This window comes from Pogoniulus pusillus, chromosome 26, assembly GCF_015220805.1.
Source record: "Pogoniulus pusillus isolate bPogPus1 chromosome 26, bPogPus1.pri, whole genome shotgun sequence".
In the NCBI taxonomy this organism is placed as follows: Eukaryota; Metazoa; Chordata; class Aves; order Piciformes; family Lybiidae; genus Pogoniulus; species Pogoniulus pusillus.
In genome coordinates this window covers 19,845,812-19,867,123 of record NC_087289.1, presented here as the reverse complement: position 1 = coordinate 19,867,123, position 21,312 = coordinate 19,845,812, and the positions used below count along the sequence as shown (strand labels likewise).

Below are 21,312 nucleotides of genomic sequence, written 5' to 3'. Positions count from 1 at the left end.
ACTTGTTCAGGAGCACTCCAGATTTTAGCTTGACTTGGCAGCAGCAGTAGGAGAAAACACTTGGAGGTTTTATGGAGCAGCACTGGTGGAATATGCATTGTGTAGGACAACAGCTGGGGAACAAATTAATCACAGATTATTTATTTAACAAAGTACCTCATTGATGTTACACTTGGGTGACATTTTGCAAACACGTAGCAGCTAATAGGTGCAAATTTATATTAGCATATTTAAATTGATGCAGAAATGGCTGCTTTCTTGGTCTGTAGGCCATTTGGCAGGAGACACAACTTCGTGATGTATTCAGGGTTGTCTTAATGGCTTATTTTTAGGGAGCACATGAAACAGAAATCTATTCCCCTGGCACAATATGCAGACTCAGAAAATGCCTTATAATAACATAGTTACCTACTTGCTTATAGTTTATATTCAACTGGTGAAAGTAGTTGAAAGACAATCTGCTTCATGTGTAGGTAAAATGTATATGACTTTGAATGGAGTGTTTGTAGAAGCCTGTAACTGTATGAACACTTAATGGAAGTGACTCACTGTGTTGTGTAAGATGAGCAGGTCAGGAGGATTTCTCCTCTGAGGTTTTATTCTCTGAATTCCTAGGTGAGCATAGCTGAAAAGATCAGTTAACTCTTCTTTTTTTTCTTTTTTTTTTTTGTCTGTTACTTTGGGTGGTGTCTAATTATTTTGACCCCCTAGATAGTGCCAACTGAGACAGAGGCTGAATCAAAAGGTATTGTTTGAAATCTTAGAAGTTATGGCTGTTGAATAAGTTTAGGATACACCATGGTTGGAATAAAAATGCTGCTGGTTTGAGTTGTATTTACATAGTTACATATGTGTGTGTAGGGTATTTACAGGTATGAAAATACCTTAGAAATGCCCTTCTACTCTATGCTTACTGTGCATTCTTGGTTGGATTTTTTTTCCTTATTGTTGTTTTGGTTTGAATTTTCAGTTGCTGTGTCTTGTTACAAATTACCGGTTGAAGTCTTTCCCTAGAGCCTCTGAAGTATAAATGACTATAAATGAGTAAGAACGCTAACCAAACCATTCAACACATCTGGTTTAGGTAAGAAATAGAAAGGTCTATAGAAAGAAAAACTTACCTTCAAGAAACAAAATACCATTCAGTTTACAACATTCATTATAGCAAAGGAAATGTAAACTATGCTTCCTCTGAACATAGGAGAGCATATCAGAGTTTTAAGAGCTACAGCTGCCATTGACATGTGTAACAGGGAAGTAGGAGGGTGTATTTTCCTCCCTGAACACATATTTGAGTGAGGTGCTGACTGATACTGCTTGGCAGTTGGGACCGTCGTTGGGTTTAAGTTGTCGGATAAGATTCTGTAAGCCTGTTTGCAGGGCTGGATACTGAGGAATGTCATTGTATGAGCTGTCATTTGAGAGGTGTGGTTCTAAAACATTTCTGCTTCTTAGTCCAGAATGAATTGATTTATTGAGAGTTCAGCATCAACTGTGGCAACAGAAACAGAATTTATCTAGCAAGAAGGTGGGACTATAGGTGGTGAGTTAGATATTCTAGTGGTGATTTCCAGTTCATCACAGGCACTGATGTTTTGCTACCTGTTTCAAGGCAAAAAGGCTTGTCCTCATGCAATGAAGATGCATCTACAGAACTGTTTATATAGATCAAGAGAACACCTTGAGTTTGCTTTTACTGAATAAAGAACATGTGAAATTTGCATACAGTTTTCACATGTGAATTTGTTAGTGTCTCTGGAGGGATAGACACTAACAGGGGACAGTGCTGTGAAACATGCTTCCTATAGCTGCTACAATTGCAGACCCTAAGAGTATGTTAAGGAGGGGATTGAATCTGAGTTAGAAGTGAATTGTAATGAGGCTGATATAAAAATTATTAAGTAGTTTATTACACATATGGAGAGAAGATTTCCCCAGTTATTTCCAGTGAACGCAGACAGATTCCATGAGGCAGTCGGTGAAACTTTGTGCAGAATGTATCTATACGGTCAGCTCAATGTAAATGGTTTAGGAAAGGTTGGTAGAAAATGCTTGTAACTGGAGAGTCTTGCAGCACAAACTGCCGCTTAAAGGTGAAGCATGAACTTTCACAAACGAGTGCAGAGAGTTAGTTTGCTCACTGGTTAAGAGTCTCAGTGTTTGTGATCCAAAAGCATAACCGGAGAAACGGAGCCGCAGCCGCGGGGTGATGATGCCATGGGGCTTCGCCGCTCGCTCGGTGCAGATTGAGCACGGCGGCTGCGAAGGCCCACCGACACGAACCCACAGACGCGAAGCGAGGCCTCCGTGGCTCTCAGGAAGGCACTGGAGTGGTCAGCCGCCTGGGAAAGCCGGATCCAGGTTTGCAGGCTGGAGCGGTCTGATCAAGCGCTGTGTAGAGCAACGAGTCTGCTCTCGGGCCGGACCGGTGTGCCGGCAGGTCCCGGTGTCGCAACTCGTTGCTCGGACGCTGCTATGTCATTACCTATACTCGGGCTCAGCTGTGCAGCTGTATCCTAGCTTAAGGGCAAGCAGTTTGCAGTCCCTAGGCTCGGTCAGGCAGGGTCAAGGCTGCCGGTCGTAGGCGAGTCCCCAGCTACTCATGATGCAACGTGTCATGTCACACAGAGGCACATAAGGCAAATGGGTAGCAAACAAAACAAGAGCAGCAGCAAAAAGCAAGTTTACGAGGTTTTAAGCACTTTGATGAGCGTCTTTGACCAATAGCAACAGATAAAAACACCCCTAGAAACAATCCTGAGTTGCATCTCCAAAACGGGAGAGGCACATGCTAGCATCCCTGACCTGTGTTTATATTAAAACTTGTTGCTAGAAGCAGTGAATGCTGTTAAGTGGTACAGTCCGAGGCTGCAGCTGCAGGTACTCTGCACATGAACCAATAGAATTGGCAGCTGTAAAACACTGACTTAACCTTTACTGGTTTGTTGTTTTTTTTTTTTTAAGAAAAGGGGTCAGCCTGACCTCAGTGCCAGGGAAACTGATGGAGCAGGTTCTCTTGGGGCCAATAACTGCGCACCTGAGGGATGGCAAAGATCTCAGGTCCAGCCAGCATGGGTTTAGGAAGGGCAGATCCTGCCTTTCTAACCTGATCTCCTTCTATGATCAGGTGGCCCGCTTGGTGGATGTGGGGAGGCCTGTGGATGTGGTCTATCTGGACTTCAGCAAGGCCTTTGACACTGTCCCCCACAGCAAACTGCTGGCTAAGCTGTCAGCCCGCGGCTTGGATGGCAACACTCTGTGCTGGGTTAGGAACTGGCTGGAGGGCCGGACCCAGAGAGTGGTGGTGAATGGTGCCACATCCAGCTGGCGGCCAGTCACTAGTGGTGTCCCTCAGGGATCAGTGCTGGGCCCCATCCTCTTTAACATCTTCATAGATGATCTGGATGAGGGCATCGAGTCAGTCATCAGCAAGTTTGCAGATGACACTAAGCTGGGGGCAGATGTGACTGAGCTGGAGGGCAGAAGGGCTCTGCAGCGGGACCTTGACCGCCTGCACAGATGGGCAGAGGCCAATGGGATGGGGTTCAATAGCTCAAAGTGCAGGGTGCTGCACTTTGGCCACAACAACCCCATGCAGAGATACAGGCTGGGGTCGGAGTGGCTGGAGAGCAGCCAGACAGAGAGGGATCTGGGGGTACTGATTGATACCCGCCTGAACATGAGCCAGCAGTGTGCCCAGGTGGCCAAGAGAGCCAGTGGCATCCTGGCTTGTATCAGGAGTGGTGTGGTCAGCAGGAGCAGGGAGGTCATTCTGCCCCTGTACTCTGCACTGGTCAGACCACACCTCGAGTACTGCGTTCAGTTCTGGGCCCCCCAGTTTAGGAAGGACACTGAGATGCTTGAGCGTGTCCAGAGAAGGGCGACGAGGCTGGTGAGAGGCCTTGAGCACAAGCCCTACGAGGAGAGGCTTAGGGAGCTGGGGTTGTTTAGCCTGGAGAAGAGGAGGCTCAGGGGTGACCTTATTGCTGTCTACAACTACCTGAGGGGTGGTTGTGGCCAGGAGGAGGTTGCTCTCTTCTCTCAGGTGGCCACCTCCAGAACAAGAGGACACAGCCTCAGGCTGCGCCAGGGGAAATTTCGGCTCGAGGTGAGGAGAAAGTTCTTCACTGAGAGAGTCATTAGGCACTGGAATGGGCTGCCTGGGGAGGTGGTGGAGTCGTCGTCCCTGGGGCAGTTCAAGGCAAGGTTGGATGTGGCACTTGGTGCCATGGTCTAGCCTTGGGCACTGTGGTAAAGGGTTGGACTTGATGATCTGTGAGGTCTCTTCCAACCTTGGTGATACTGTGATACTGTGATACTGTGAAAAAAAATTAGAAGGGCATATAAGAAATGGAAACAGAAATAGTCTCTGAGCTACTTTGTTTTGGTACACATCAGATGGCAAATAGGATTTGACTTAATAGCGCACAGAATCCTTTGAATTCACTCTCCTGAATTCGGTTGGTTAGCCCAAGACTGACTTCTGAAGTTTGAGATGCAAGTGCCTTCTGGAGTAAGACTGTTTTACTGGGTGGAGAGGGCTGGAGGCCAGGGGAGAGGCAGAGAGTTGTGTATGTGTGAGTGTGTAAGCATTACAGAGACTTTAAATTGTAGGAAAGAAGAGAGCCCCATCTAAAAATGGGATTCACAGGTATGTATGCAAGACACAACTGTTTCTGTCATGCCAGATATGTGCTGTATCAGTTTTTAAAAGAGCTATGCAAATAAGTAGCTCAAAGCATAGTGACTAATTTAAGCTGATTTCTGGTGCTTTTTCATTGAGGCAACTGAGAGCTTAACTAAATTATCAAAGGGCTGTTTGTAAAAGCACCTGCAGGGCTTTTAACAGCACTGTTCTCCACCTGTTCACCTTGTTCATAGCTTTTTACTGTCCTTTGTGTTTTTCTGTGAGGGTTGTAGTTGGTCCTCCCTGCACTTCCTTGTCATTGATGAACCATCACCGGCTGAACTGCATAAACAGTTGCTGGTAATCTGGCTAGAAGTATTTCCTGTCTGACTGATAGGCCACCAGCCCACCTCTAAGGAAGTCAGGCTGAGGTTTGAGTGCTGCTAATATGGGGCTTTGCCATATGTTGCAAGAGTCCACTGTAAGAACTTACTTACAAAAATGCAGTCTGTCCTGCTAACATACAGAATGAGAGCTTTCTTTCTGGAAAAAAGCAGGTTAAAAATACAAAATCATGTGAAAAAGATGACAGTAGTTTATAACAGTGACAATATGAATCTCTGGGAAAACTTTCTAGACATCTCTGCGTGTGGAGTAGAACTTGTCGATGCTTTCTTAATGAATATGAAAGGAGATGTGTTTCTGAGCTAGTTCTTCCTGCGTGCTGTGATGATAAGGAGGACTGCTCTACTTTGTCAGTGTTCAGGAGTGGAGACTTAGAGCACAGTGCTTTTAGTTTGAGGAGCAATGGGCAGGCTGCTCTTTGTCGTGTTTGTATTTTAATCTTTTTTAATTTATTTTTTTAGGGTGGACTTCTAATGTTTTGCTGTCAGAATGAAGAGCAGGATACCTGTCATTCTTCTAGCCTGTGGCTCCTTTAACCCAATCACAAACATGCATATGCGATTATTTGAACTGGCTAGAGATCATCTGCACCAAACAGGTCAGTAAGGTGGTGTTAGGATCACACAGACACCACATTTTCCTGTGAAAAAGGAAGGAAAAGTTTCAAGGCTCACTGTAGACAAGCTATCACTTTACAGCTGGCTTAATCTTCATACTATTTACAGATCATTCAGTATGAGGTTTCTATGGCATATTCTGCATAGAAAGTCCATCACTACCTTTTCCTTTGATTCAGTGCATGGGCATTGATGGAAATGGACTGAAAGTTTGTCAGCAGTTTTAGGATTGTATTCATGGAACAGGCTGAGCTGTGAAGAGTATGGCTAAGAATTTCAAAACTGGGAAGAAGCATTTATGTTTGGATTTCATGCTGTTATGCTATATTGTGCTTTAACCTGAAGAAGCATTACAGTTAGTGATTTTGATAGCTGAGTGAAACTGAGGAAAAGATAAAACATCAATTATTCATTGTCTGCCTTCACTACGATGTACAAGTTATCTCCCATAGAAAAACAGTTCCCTCATAAAGGAGATCAGAAAAGATATGTGTCGGTGGGCCAGAGAGTTTCAGTAGCAAAGGAGAAAAGCAGGTAACATCAGGCACTTAAGGAAGGATCAGAAGAGCTTCTGAGAGGCACTGAACTGTAGGCTTGATCAGCTGCTTAGCTGCTGAGGCTTTTTTTGTGTGTGTGTGTGTTTTTGTCCCCCATCTGGCAGCTAAAATATATACATATATTGCTGGAAGAGGTTGGAAGGGAATCCTAGTTAATTGGGTCTTGGCAGAGAAGTTCCTAAAGAGGTGGTTCAGTAGGAATCTGAACAGGAAAGGGAATTTGGCTGTCAAATTGAGGGAGAAGGGTGATTCTAGTAACCCTCTAATACTACTGTGCAGTAAAAGCAGCAGCTACATATTCACCACCGACTGTGAGAATACTATGGCTTCATGAGGAAGAATTTACATAGCCAGCTCTGATGGCTGTCTTTAGGAGTCTGTATTGTAACTACAATGCTTTGTTGCTCCCTCAGGACTAGAAATAAGGGGTTAAAAAGGGTTTTGAAATGGCTTTTCTTACTGTAATTTTGTAACTGCTTCTCTAAGTGTGGAGTGGAAGGGAAATGTGAGACCAAAGTCATATGTTACAGTCCAGTAACTTAGCTCTTTACCTTGAAAGAGGGATTGAACTGGGAAATTAATTGTGATTCTGTCTGGATCACAGCACATTGTCTGTTCTCTTCTAGGGTTCTCTGACAAGATATCAACCCTTACTCAGAGCAGTTTGCTTAAGTCTAGTGAAAATCAGATAAAAAATGAAAATCTGAAAGTCTGAAATGGAAGTTGTGCATTACATTGCACCTCACTAACATCAGCACTTCATTCTGGATAGATGTGACTTGCTTTTTGACTTAGTGTGGAGTCTTACTAGTGTAAGTACTTCTTGCATTAAAGAAAAGACTTCTGTGTCTGGGATGTCTGCAGTCTTGTCATTGCACGTTTTACATAGCTTACCAAGGATGTCTGCAAACTAGGAATTTCTCAGCTTGTGGAAGCTTTACCCATCCCAGGTGGAGGCAGCTTTACTTGAAGCAACTGTAAATATAGATATGTATTGGTACATGGTCTTGCTTGCTGTGGTGAAGACAGGTTCTTAAACAGTAGGGATTGGAAACATCTATAAAAAGGTTCAGTTCTAGGTACCTGTCTTATGGCAGAACCATTCCCACTGAAGAAATTAATTGGTCATTCTCTCATGTTACTGCCTCTGTGGCTATACAGAGAAAGAGAGGAGAAATTGGAGCTTATTTGCTGAGAAGCACTAGTTGCAGCCTGGGTCTGGAGGACAATGTTTATACATTACTAAAGCTTGTGTGAAGTGAGGTATTGGTCTGCTGTGTTCACATTGATTCCCCTCTCAGCGAGAACAAAGCACTCTGAGCTACCATAAACACTGAATGCCTGAAAGAGTAACTTAGTGAAGAATTAGCATGAGCATTAGCTTGGTGAAGAGTCTAGAGTACAAGTCGTTATGAGAACAGGCTGAGGGAACTGAGGTTATTTAGTCTGGATAAGAGGAGGCTCAGGGAAGACCTTGTCTGTCTCTACAACTGCCTGAAAGGAAGTTGTAACAAGGTGGGAGGTCAGGCTTCTTAGGTGACAAGGGACAGGATGAGAGGAATGGCCTCAAGTTGCACCAGGCGAGATTGAGATTGGACATTAGGAAAAATTAGTGGTTAAGTCTGCCAGGAAAGGCTGCCTAGGAACGAGGTGTCCACTGTCTGTGCATGCATTCAAAAAGCATGTGTTGAGGGACATGATTTAGTGGTGGGCATGGCAGAATTAAGTTAATGATTAGATTCACTGTTCTTGGAGGTCTTTCCCAGCCTTCTATGTCTCTGTGAGGGGTGATGTTTCTTAGGCTATGAGAATGAATTACTTATGGTGCTACTTCGGTATTTCTGCTCAATCGCATATCGGGCAGAAATGTGCAGTAGCTTGACTGAAGTTGGCTTCACAGTCAGGTTTTACTGTTATGAGTGACACGACTGTCCCTGATGTGTGCCCTGACTGACATCTCCAGTAATTCTGTCTGCCAGCTTTTTGCACATGACTTCAGTTTCAAATGCTGTCTAATCTTATTTTTCATACATCCCCATTTTAAGTAGGGGCTTTTCTGATCATTTAAGCAGTATCTGCAGTTTCATTGCCACACATCAAGTAATTCATCCCTTTGCTCGTAGTATCTGTTAGCAAATTTTGTCATGCCACTTTTTAAGTACAACAAATGTAGCTACATATGACCGAATAATGATTGTCTTTATCTGGCTTTTGCTCTACTCATGTGAATGTGACTCTTTGCACAAAGCTAGAATCTTCTCAGATACAATCTCTTGGTTTAAAATTGTTTCTTGACACTTGCACTGACTGGCAAATGCCTGTCTAGTTTGTTAAGATCTAATGCCAGATGCTTTTATTTGGCTGTTTTTCATATCTGACCATAAAGTGCAAAGAAACAGTGCTGTGGAAGATGTTTAAAACTTTGTTTCCCAGGTATTGCTAGTGGAGGATATTTATGTCTAGGTAAGACTAGACAAGACAGAAGTTAAAGGAAGGGGAATACAAAAGGAGAGATATTTCTTTTTGTGATAAGACAGATGCAAGACAGAGGTGAAGGGAAATGAGATAGCATCTTAAGGGAACTTGGGATAAAGTGTGGCAAATCTATGGATTGTGTCAAATACAGTGCTGGGCAGCAGAGCTGAGAAGTCCAAGGACTGACTGAACAGGCTGCCATGGGGGGTTGTGGAGTTACCCTCTCTGGAGATACTCAAGAGCCAGCTGGATGCGATCCTGTGTGATCTGGTATAGGTGATCCTGCTCTGGCAGAGAGGGTTGGACTCTGTGATCTTTCAAGATCCCTTCCAGCCTCTAACTTTCTGTGATTCTGTAATTGGTCACTCACCAGCCTTGGGAACTTAGAATTTTTTGTTGTTCAAGGGCAGCACCTCGTTCAAATGAGCTGATACTTCAAGAAAGGGGTAGGAACAAGTTTTAACAGCAGCCACACACAGACTTCAAGCTGGTTTCCTTCAACAATTCTGGTAACAGGGATTTGAAAGCAATACAAATAACCCTGGTTTGATGCTAGTTGTTTGTAGTGTGTACAGCAATACAGATCAGTCCTAGTTCCTTATTACATATATGATAAACATTTTCAGAGAGGGAGTTTAACTGAAATTTTAAATTGGAAAGGAAACAAGTGCTTGGTTTGCTGCTTCGTTGGGCTTTTTAATTACATGATTTAAGCAGTGCTTGCTTAAATAGAGCAGTACTTGGTTAAGGCTCTAACCTTGAAAGAAGCATGAAGTAGGACATGTGTGTCTCAGCATTCAGAAAGAGTTAAAGGTTTAGAGAGCACTTTGCAGAGGTGCAAATCAGAGAAGATAAAATGTGTATCTTATCTCAAGCTACACTGCATCCCTCAAGACTGTAAGACTTCTGTCAGCTAAAACTCTTTTTTCTGAATACTGTTAGTTGTGCATGTAGTTTAGCTCCTGGCCTTTTCTGAATTTAAGGAATGGGTTTTTTAAGTGGAAGAAATGTAGGTTTCTTCCTGTTCCAAAAGTTCTGTTGTCGTACTCTAAAATGTACTAAGTTAACAGGTGAGCATCCCCTGCTGGCAGTGGCATTTGATTTGTTCCCTGCAATTGATTTTCGAATCCTAGCTGTCTGTTTTGTAGTATCTCTGAAGAAAAGCATTGCTTCCAGTCAGGATATGTGGCAGAAGTCAGTTTGGATGAGAGCATTTCAGAATAGGGTGTCCTGTGGGTAGAGCTACAATAATTTGTTATTCACAATGTCACTCTCAGGACAATAGCTTTAACCTTCCTTTTCATAGCTGTCAAGAAAGTGCCTTTCATTCTCTTTGTCCAAATCCAGCAACTCTACAGAAGTGAAGTTGCATTTTGAGATCTGGGTATTAAATGTTTGTTGTAGATGTGGTGTGTGGAGATAAGTCAGCATTTATTTGAGAACTGATATTGTGTGTGCTCACTTAGCTGTTGAAGGAGAATTCCTGAGGCTGCCATGTACGTGAGCGGCTGGCTGACTGCAGAGGTAAATCTGCAGCCTCAGGCCCTGTAGTTCGCTCAGGCGGCTGGGTGTGATTTATGTTTGTCTCAGTACTCACATGGCATCTGTCACTGCGGTGTTTGCACACCTCATCTAATTCAGGGAGTGCATCTTTCAAGCACTCTGATGTGGTGAAGATGAAGTCATCCACCCTATGGAGAGCTAGCCTAAAAGATTGTCCATTGCTGCTCTGATGTACTTCTTGTTTATGTAGACTTTCAATGCAGTGATCGCTGAATTATTTACCCCTTTGATTTTCCTTCTGTGGAATTCTTCTCACAGGAGGTGGCTGAATATCAAGTTAAAGTCTTGCCTGTTTTCTTTTTTTCATGCTTGGCCATCTCTACATACATGTCATGGGAAGGTAAGCAGAGGATGGTATCTTTTTGCTATTTAGTTAGTAAATTGCTTTGAACTCAAATATTTGAGATTACTTGTATCTATTCCTCACATGGTGGATTTGGTTTCATTTTCTTCCCTAGATGACATCCAGACATCCCTCCACCCCTCTTAATTTTAGCCTACAAAAAAAAGTTAACGTTCTGGTTTAAATGGAGCAATGAAAAATCATTGCCTTTGTTTTCCTGCATTAGTAGGCTGAGTTCTGGGAGGATAACTGTTGATTCCTTGTGGGTTCAAGGGAAAACATGACTATTACTTTAATACAGAAGCTATTTAGAGGCACTAATACAATATTCTCATATTTTCAGGTGAGAGGTTCCCATGTGCATCATGTTTGCTTAGGGATGGGTTACTCAGTTGTTGTGAAGTATCTCAAATGGTTACTGCATTTGACTTTGGTATCTTAAGTAGTAGAAAACTTAATTTTGATCCTCCATTTGGTTTCATTTCTGTTTTGGAATAAGCTAATATGGTATCTGAAGCTGTTACCTTATGCAATTCGTGCAGTGCTAGGCCAGACAAGAGACTGAAATCTGCAGCTCACAAGGATATGGTAGACTTGCAATCATTCTTGGAAAACATGATCTCACAGTTTTAATTTTTAAATTTTATAAATTAATTTAAAATAGAAACTGAGAGGTAGAAAAAGAATCACTGGGTAAGAAAACCCTTTAGATAAAGGTAACATATTAATGAATTTAACCCCTAATTTCATTGCTTTTAAAGGGGAGTTTGTTCTAGCATTGTATAATATCAAAGCATCAGAGACTAACTGTTGCTCAGATGCCAAGCAAAAATGTTTCCTATCAAGAAATGGACTGAGTTATATGCACATCTTTCCATGTTTCTGGAAAGAATTGTCTCTTTGTTGATCATGGAGAATATTTTAAACAGGGAAGAGTTTGGACTGACCTTTTAACAGGTGCTAGGCTTATAAACCTTGCAGAAGTTTCATGCCCTTTTTTAAGCCCAACTCACTTAAGTTCTTTTGGGAAAAAGAACTCTGACATCAGAAGTTAAGTTACTAAACTGTCATTTTCAGTTGTTAAATTGTCATACACCAGTATCAGGAATTATGAGTCCAGAAGTGTCATTTTCATTATAAGACAATGGAGCAAACTTGCTGTGTTCTTGAGGTTTCTCTGTTGAAACAACTGAATTAGAAAAAAAAAAGAGGATTGTTTTCTCCTTCAGTATGATATATATCACAGTTCTTCAAAATGCAGCTGTCACATTAGAAATGATTTTGTTCCATTTGTTTATTTGAAAATACTTTCTCCTCTGTTTCTTGAGGGACACAGCTCATATCAGTTCTTCATTTCCTTGTTGATTTATTAAAATGAGAGATACATTTTTGTTTCCTGCTTTGAGGTCAGAAGTGCACAGTCTAAACAAAAGGAGCTTGTGGTGTTAATGATTATATTATGTTGAAAAGAGTGGGAAAATATGGGCATATTTTCAAATGAGATTATCCTGATAAAACAGACAGGAAGGGTCGTTAATATTGCTAAGCTGAAGTTTCGACCATAGTACTGTAAGCCTCAATTTGGTTTCCTTTAGCCCCATCTTTGTTCTTCAGTCTTTTTTGTCTGAATTGCATGAATCACAGCTGCAGTAATAGCCTACAATTCTTGCTTTAACACAATGAGAAGCACAATGATTTTGATAAATAACAAACATCAGATGCTTGAGAACAATGGAGTGGTCAGTTACTTAATCCATTGCTCTGGCTGTATGAAAGCTGTAGGTATTGGAACATCAAACTGAATTATATCTAGCAATTCTGATAGTTTCCGTCATAAACTATGAACATCTATACTTGAAAATTGTAAGATCATCCAGCTTTCCTTTTTTGAATCATCTAATAGCATGAGCATACTGCTAGCAATTGTGAGCAGTTAAGAGGTACAAGAAGGCTCCTTTTTAATTTCAGTGCTGCTTCTGTATTAAAAACAATACCTAGATCAAGTTGTTCATAGCCTCTTCTAACTTCCAAGTTAACCATGCTGTGAAGAGATTGGACTAGATCACCTCCCAAGGTCACATGCACCCTGAATTATCAAGAATCTGTGAAAGTTACTTTTTTTTTCTCCTTTCTTTATGTCAAAAGGAAGGTATCAGGTGATTGAAGGCATAATGTCTCCTGTTAATGATGACTATGGAAAGAAAGGCTTGGTTTCAGCAAGGCACCGCATAGCAATGGCTAAACTAGCACTGGAGACATCTGATTGGATTCGGGTTGATCCATGGGAGAGTGAGCAGGAGACATGGACAGAGACAATAAAAGTATTAAGGTATTTACATTTATTTTCTTACATTTATGAAGTTGCTGGTTGCCAAAAATCTGTCAGGCTACCAGTTCTATGCACAAAACTCGTTCATGTAAAACACCCAAGCAACGCAGAATATGTCTGCAGGTGGCATCATCTGCTGTGAGACAGAGATTAGACCTGTGAGAAGTGAAGGTTCACATCACTTTCCTTCAGAAAGTCTGTGTGGTCAGTATTCCCCACTGGAGTCTCCTTCCCTGGGGCAAGGCAGAGGCTTTTCCCATAAACACAGCATACTACACTACTGCACTTGTAAGTTGTTAGATGTGAGAGGAAAACTGCTGACAAGGGAGTCTTGCAAAATTTTAGTTACTGAAAGAGTTCTGCAGCAGAATTATTGGTATTCCTCTTAATTCTCTTATTTTTAAGTCTCTAAGCAAGTCATGTAGAGAGCTTAATCAGAAAGTACGCAAGTTTACAAGCAAACCTATTCTTCATGAGCATTCCTAGTCCAGATGAGCTCTGTTGGATTTATTGTGCCAGCAGGTTTATCCATCCGTGCATCCTTGAAGAGATTTCTTACTAACCTGTTCCCTGGTCGAAGAACCAGTTGCTGCCCTCACTGAAAAGTACTTCAGATAGGAAACTTTAGTGCCAATAGAAAGAGATTTTGCTATTGCTAGGCAAAAAATGTACTGAACCTAAATGTCTCTTCTTATCAGTATTTTGAATTGTACCCTTAACTACAGCAGAACATTGTGTCCCAGGAGACACAAAGGGCCTTTCCTACAGTACTGTTTCACCTGAGTGCGATGAAATTGTCACATTCCATCAAAGTCTGTGGATTTTGCAGGGGCTCCCAGATAGTTATGACACAAAAGAATTTTAGGCAGGGCAGCTCATGTCCCACTTGTAGTGGTGCTATTAGCTGACTGTTCCATTGAGCATGGAGATTTTGGAGACTATCTCAAGGAGCAGGGAACAAGAGCTATTTTCCACTTGGCTGCTGTTGCTGCTGTTAGTAAGCGACAAACTACTTTCATTCTCTTATGGTGTAGATTTGATTGTGGAGCAGATAAAATATGAATTTATTTAAAAGTGGCTAAGATCTCTCTTGCCCAACTACCATTAAGTTGTGCTCATGATTTAATTACATCATTACTCAAAGCTTCCTACACAGTTGTACTGGTTTCAAGCTAACCGGAACATTTTAATGAGAGAAATTAGATTACAGGCTGTGGAAAAAGAACCCAATGGTGACATCTACTTCAGTCATATGTTTGCTGAGACGTGTAAAACCAAGGACACAACCATAGATAAGGCAGTCTGTGTCTCTTGCTTCTATCATATTAACTGCTTCTGCCTGGAATTTGTGTAACCCAACTAATCATTTTCCTTCTGACCTCCATTGCAAATACTTCCAACTCACTTTGCATGTAAGGCAGATTCTGGGATAAGAGAGGGGGGTGGAAAGAAGGTGGTTGGGAACCCCTCCTGGGCACTCTGGCTGGCTGGGAGTGGTATTGTGTTTCTCTATTACGTTTAACTTGTATACCTGCAAATACCTGTAATATCTTGTAGATACCTGCTTGTATATTGTGCTAAGCTGTGAATATAAAGCTTCATTCCTTAACTTCCATCTGTCTGAGTCTAGTCTGGGTGAATTCATTGTGTGGGGGTGGATAACTCCCAGAAGCTCTACAACAGTTCAGAAAGTTCTTGATAAACTGACAGATTGCTTTGTCCTTTTTGGTGTAACTTTAGAATACTGTGACCCTCCCTGCCCCAGCACTGCAAACAGCTGTTGAACATACCTTTTGGCAGTTTGGAGTTTGCAGCACTTGCAATGTTAGTTCTGCAGTGAGCTCTTTGCCCAGAGCTATTATTTTTGCATGGTGGCTCAAGACCATCAGTCCGCGGTACAAAGCTAGTGTACTTTATACATAGCATCAGCCTGTTTACTACAAGGCAGGATTTCAAATAGAGATGCAAGGAGGTGCAGGCCAAGTTACTGCTACCATTATGTCCCTCCCCTCTTGTCTGTGCAGCTTCTTTAGATAATGGCTGAGCATCCAAAGTTACTGGAGATACTTATGCAGCCTATCTGTAAGTCAACATTTGGTGATTTATTCCTGTGGCTAGAAGTATTTGCTTGATTTGAGAGTGTACATTTAAATCACTGATCTACAGACTAATTCCCTAGGCTGGGCATTCAAAGGGCTTTGTACACATACTGAATTCAGGCTGTACCTGTAACTTGTAACCTGCTTTGGAACAGCTGTGCAAGACCTGATGGTCACTTAGGCTATATGTGTGCAAGTAAGACACCACCTTCAGTCTGTGTCTGTCCTAACCACCAGCTTGTTTCCTGAAACAATCTTGGCTCGTGCTAATGTGAGAAAGACCTCAGGATGGTGCAAATCAGGGACTGTTCTGAACACATGCTGATTTGGAAGGAAGCAAGTTTAGGTGTTTAAGACTGCCCTCATGATCAAAGAAGGGACCACTACCATCAGTACCGGTATTACAGTGGGGCACCTGTGATCAGGAGCAGCAAAAGAATGAGGTCATATGAACCAGGAAGAAACTGCCAAAAGGATCCTTGCATGCCTTCATGCATCTGAACTCGGTAAAATTAGAAGCATAGCAGATGTGGAAAATCTTCTGAGATGTGCATTTTGAGTTTCTTGGGATCCTGATTCTTTTAATTAAACGGACAAGCACAAGGTAAAAATGCAGGGAGCATCTTTTGTGTAACAGAGGAAGCTCTCCTCAACAAGAATGGCTCCTCCTAAAAGCTGAGCACACACTATGGAAACATCATCATGAGGGATTGTATTTAATCAAGAAATTAGTGATGGAAGTGTGATTTCATCCTGTTTCACACAGAAACCTGCACACTGTTTGAAAGGTAACATTGCTGCTCAAATTGCCATAATGGTAGAATTTCCAGAAGAATTTGAAAACCAAAGTGCAGCAACAGGGATTGCTTGGGAATTCTGCAAAATACTGACTATGTTGACACTAATATCATGGTAGAATGAATATGCTAATTCCTAGCAAATTGTATTCAAATCCAAAGTGCATAAAGCAGACTGAAAGCGCCAGGAATCGCTTTGTGCATCTCTGAGAGGATTACCTCACACAGAAGCCTTTATTTTCTATGCAGGCACCATTACAATGAATCACTCAGATTGCTCCAGTCCAAGAAGGAATTAATGGAAAACCAACCGCCCATAGAGAGATCTGCAGAGGATTCCCTTTCCTACCAGCACTCAGGTTGGTTCATAACTGTAACCACAACTCTTTGTTTAGCATTAAAAACAGCATAGCTTTACCAAACTAGACTGATGAAAAGGCTGACTGTAATAGCTGGTAGGTTTTGGGGGTTGAAGCTGCCTGCCAAAACCAAGCCATGCCAAATGCCAGTAGGGCTACTCTGCAGTTACTCTGTTGTGACTCACACACAGACAGGAGACTTATTTTGGAATTGTGTTAGTTCTTGGACTTACAAGCATGAGTTTAGCTGTGCAGTGAGTTTAGCTGTGCCAGACTGTATGTTGTGGACCCCTTGTTTTTGCAAAGCACAGAATATATGACTAAAAAAATACCAAGATGTGTAAGGATTACTTAGAACTGTAATTCCAGTTTAGGCAATGAACAGAGTTCGTTGGTATCACAGCAGTGGTGCTGCTGGTGCACTGGTGTTTGTTGCAGCTCTGGACAGAAAAGCTTCTGTAGACAGTAAAATATGGCAGGTTCTTGAAACACTGTTGGTTTTGGGTTTGCTTTTTGATCACATTCCCTAAACCTTTGACTTGCTAGGATGCTGCTAGCTTTTTGATCTAGCACATATGTTCCTGTAGCACTTCTTGGATATAAATAATACATTTATGTTGTTCATGGTTACACTAAAGTTTCCAGAAGGTGAGTTGTCTCTTTATATAGATGATATAGGAAAAAAATCCCAAGTCATTTAGACTGCAGTTGAATCTTGTGTCTGATGTGGGTTACTGATTGTTGGCAAGTGACAAGTCTGATTATTCCATGTTGCTGCACTAAGGAAAATCAGTGTGAAAGTAATAAAGACTGATTTCATTTTCCATTACAAAAAAATTGGCTTGGCTATTTTTCTATAGTTCTTTCAAGCTCTATAGCATTTTATGTAAAAATAGACAAGAAAACAAATGTTAAAAATAGTTTTCCTTTCCCAGAAGATAGTCTCAGTTTAGAATTCATCAGACATCTTCACAGGATTCTGCTACAGTCAAAACCAAAAGGCATAGCAAAAACTAGGTGAGAAAAGGGATAGGCAAGAAATAGACTTCTGTCTAGTACATCGTGGCTGTGTGTTGAGTTTTGTTTTTAATGTTTACTTTGTCTGACAGCTATCCACAAAGAACAGTCCATTGCTTTGCACAGAGACAGGCTAGCATCCTGCTGTGACTTAGTTTCTCTGCTTTCAGTGCTTTGACTGACAGGGCGGAGATATGGATTTGGCTGTGTTAAACATGTGGCCCACCAAGAGAGGCAGGATGGTTTCATCCCACTCCCTTTGGCCACTAGTGTGGTATGGCAGGGGCAATAATCAAGAGCTAGTGAGAAGTGCAGAGCAGAATAGAGTTCTCCTTTATGAGGAAGTAATGTTGTTCAGCACAAACTGTTTAATGACAGGCAACTGTTACCAGGTCCTCCTCCCTTCTCACCCTTCCCGCCTCTCTGTAAAACAACTCTCCCAACAACAAAATGTGTTGAATTGGGGTCTGCTGTGACAAGTTTTAGAAAGGCTAAATCACCTAATGGAAGCTTTCCCAAAGTTCAGTTTCATGGCTGAATTAGGCAGTGGCAAAATTCAAAATTCCATAATGAGTATTTTCTACTAAATGTATGCCTGCTGAACTGCAAGTCGTCTTTGCATGCCAGTGAACCTCAGGATCTGTTGTTCCACGTGAAATAGCCAGCTCCTTTAAATATATATTGAAAGCAAAAAAGCTCACTGAGGCCAGGTATAGACAAACAACTGCAGTTTTAATAAACTTGAAATAGCTGTTTGGTGAGAGCCAGTCAGGATGAAGCTAAAAATAATAACACTACAGAGCTCTCATTCTCTGTATTTCAGTGCCCAGGAATTTGTCATTCCTCCTTGATTCACCAAATAGAGTGTCACATGCAATATTTCTTCTACTTAGAAGAAATGCTTGATTGTCTTAATTTTGTTTCAAATTGAAACCCTTGCAGCTCACTCCTCTGCCTTACGTGAGCAACTTTGTTGTTGCTTCTTGAATGCTTTTCCTTGGCATATTCCAACAGCAGTCTCCCTTAATTAGACCTTAAATCCAGCTACTTACTTTGTGTTAATACTTATTTATCCTTTAGCTTACACTTTCCTTTTTCCCTGCCCAACACTTTAAAGAATTGCAGTTCATTTCTGTACACCAGTATTGACTGAGCTATGCCAATCAATAGCAAGCAGAAATTCCCCTGATCCAGACATACCATAACCTGGAATAAAGACTGTTTCCCTTGTCCAAAACTGGAGCATTGCAATGGACATTTGGGTTTTATGCCATCATCTGTAGTGGAAGCTGCAGATCATCATTGAGCAAAGTGTTCTTGAAAAGCCAAAGGCAGATTTTTCTCATTGGCACAGATGATGTAGAACAGGCAGAGATGTATTTGTGGAATTGACAGCCTGTTTGTAAAGCCTGAGATCTGTTGATTTAGCTGCCAGTAACCTAAGACTGCCATGTGTGGAAGCCCAGAGCTACTACGAAAGCTCCACTGTACATTGGCTCTCATTCAGCTTGGGTCAGAGTACTGGTTTATTGTGGAGGTTGCTGTAAGTGAAAAATAAGCTGTGACTTAAAACCCAGGTAAGGCTCTGGAAAACAATGGACTGAAAACAGTCTAAACATGAAGTGAGGATAAGGAATTGGAAAGCAAGAGTAGAATCTGTGAGTGGAAAAACAATAAGATTGGAGCTGGCATAAGGAAATAGGTGAGCAGAGGATGGCTTGGGAGAAAGGAAGCAGAAAAGATCAGCTTTTTCAAGGTTCTTGGTGTCACATTGTTCATCAGCTGCCAAGAAGTATCTGGGACATTCTTTCAGAGTTCAGTACTTCTGTTACCCTGGTCCCAACAAGGAATCCCAGACCACTGTTGCAGGTACTTCTGCAGTACCTCAAGTGTCAAGAGCATTGAATCTAAAGGTTCTGACCTTACAAGTGTGGATATCAAAAATTTACTGAGGCTTTTATGGGGAGGAAACTGTTGCATATTCCTAAAAATCCCATCATTATACTTCTAAGTATGTGGACAGTCTGTGAATGTTTCAAACTAGCCTTGTCCCATACAGTTGTCCTCCTATGGTGCTTTTGCATTCAGAGCAGAGGAAGGTGCAGTGCAGTACCCTGTCACCTTTGTGGAGGTCAGAAGGTGTGTAGTGAGGGATGTTGGAAGAAATGCTTTCTGTAGTTAATTCAGTGGGGTATACTAAACCTCTGCACAACTGAGTCAGTCTTAAGACACCTAGGGTATCCTTTTCCTGCCTCACACTTCTCAAATAGCTGACTTCAAGTGTTTGTATAAGAGTTGCATATATGCCAACGGTCTACAATCACAAATAAATGTAAAATGGAGACCTCTGTGCAAGAACAGAAAAGTCACAGCCACATGACACAAAATATTATCTGATTAATATTCTGCTGGTTCAAATGGCTCTAGAAATAAAACAAAACTTGGTAAGTCAACTACTGGACTTACTGTACCAGTGAGGGTAGAGTCCATCATGTTTTAGGTGATACAGGTGCACAAAGCCAGGAGAAATCTGGGTTGTTGTCTGGCTGATGTGGCAGTATGTAGATATTATCTGTGGTCCCTTAAGGGCTGGGGAGCCGTTTGTGGTAACATGCGAGGGCTCACCAGCTGGAGTTGGTACCTGAGCAAAGTGAGCAGGGCAGGCTGGGGTGTAGTGGCCAGGTGCAACCACGGCCAGTCTTTGTGCTGCAGTAATTCTCCTTATTTGCTTCTTCCCTTTTGTGTCTCACTTGAGTGGAGAAATAGTTCTCACTTAAAATGGTACAGATAATACTTGATATAATGTGAGCGATGCTGAAGTAGGTGATAAATTGTGACCAAACACATAAAGTCCTAGATGAAGTTTTCTTGCAACCTTTTTGAAAGGAAACAGGAGTGAAAGTAATTTTTTTTTTTAAATATTGATGCATTAAAACAGATTTTAAGTATTAACTTCCTATCAAAATAGACAAGTATAGAAATATCTCATTTCTTTTTCCAGTTCTACCAGAACTGAAGCTGCTCTGTGGGGCTGATTTTCTACAGACATTTAAGACACCCAATCTTTGGAAGGAAGAACACATCAAAGAAATAGTGGAGAAGTTTGGTTTGGTCTGTATTAGCCGTGCTGGCTCTGATCCTGCTCAGTATATCAATGAATCAGATCTCTTAACTAAATTTCAGCACAATATCTTTCTGGTGAAAGAATGGATTCAGAATGAAATCAGTGCCACACAGATACGCACTGCCTTGTGCAGAGGATTAAGTGTAAAATACCTCGTGCCAGACTCGGTTATATCCTACATTGCACAGCATAATATCTACACTGAAGAGAGTGAGAGGAAGAATGAAGGTGATGTGCTTCAGCCTCTCAAGTTGCACAGCACAACAGTAAACCCGCTCAACGACTGATGTCTGCGGTGTGTGCATGGACCCAGCGGATGTGTTTTCGTGTGAAGTCCTTGAGAAAGTTGCTCCTTGTTAATAAAGGGAATGTGCCTCAGTTTCTTGAATTCATGTAGTGTTTGAAATTCATGGGTTTGTATGTGGTTGTTGTGGAGGCAGGGAATTAATGTGCCTGAGTCAGGAATTTATATAAAAATAGTTATTTTATTTTCCTGAAACCTGCCCCCAAAACTAGATACAGAAATTAATTTAGTTTTAATTACCAGATTCGGCTCGTTTGAGAAGATCTACAGGATGTGTGATGGTTTAGGGGTTACCCTGCCCTCCCCCACTTTGTAGGTACCCAGCTAACTCAGATGGACCCTGGGAATATAGATGAAGCAATTTATTTACAGCTAGCAGAATTTACAAGCAGCTATTTACAATATATACAGTTATATACAATTATATACAGAAATATACAAAGGATAAACAATACAAAAGCACAACTCCCCTCCCAGAAACCTGAGTCCCCAGGAGGGGCTCTCAAACCACCCCTACACCTCCCCCGGCCCTCTCAACCTTACCCCAGTTCTCAGGAAGAAGAGAGGTGCGGCCAAGAGGTTAGGGAGCAAGGTTAGTGGCAGCAAGGTTAATGAGATGTGACCAGGTCTGAAGGCAAAGGCAGAAGTGAAAGACAAAATGGAGAAAGTTTACTTCTTCTTCCCAGTGTTCTCAGC

At 41.8% G+C, this 21,312-nt stretch overlaps 1 protein-coding gene across 7 annotated transcripts in view; it reads left to right on the top strand.

Moving 5' to 3' along the window:
• The window catches only part of NMNAT3 (nicotinamide nucleotide adenylyltransferase 3), a 28,238-nt gene extending 7,548 nt beyond the window's left edge, over positions 1-20,690 (top strand). For 3 of the 7 annotated variants that reach the window (XM_064165439.1, XM_064165443.1, XM_064165442.1), the window contains exons 2-5: positions 5,494-5,630; positions 12,733-12,916; positions 16,062-16,171; positions 20,190-20,690. In XM_064165439.1, the coding sequence (XP_064021509.1) occupies positions 5,522-5,630; positions 12,733-12,916; positions 16,062-16,171; positions 20,190-20,599 (813 nt within the window). In that variant the 5' untranslated portion in view covers positions 5,494-5,521 and the 3' untranslated portion in view covers positions 20,600-20,690. Of the gene's footprint in view, positions 1-970; positions 1,085-5,493; positions 5,631-6,957; positions 7,019-10,502; positions 10,585-12,732; positions 12,917-16,061; positions 16,172-20,189 lie in introns of those variants that run through there. The other 4 variants (XM_064165441.1, XM_064165440.1, XM_064165445.1 and 1 more) reach the window with 3 other exon arrangements.
• Positions 20,691-21,312: the final 622 nt, after the last annotated feature.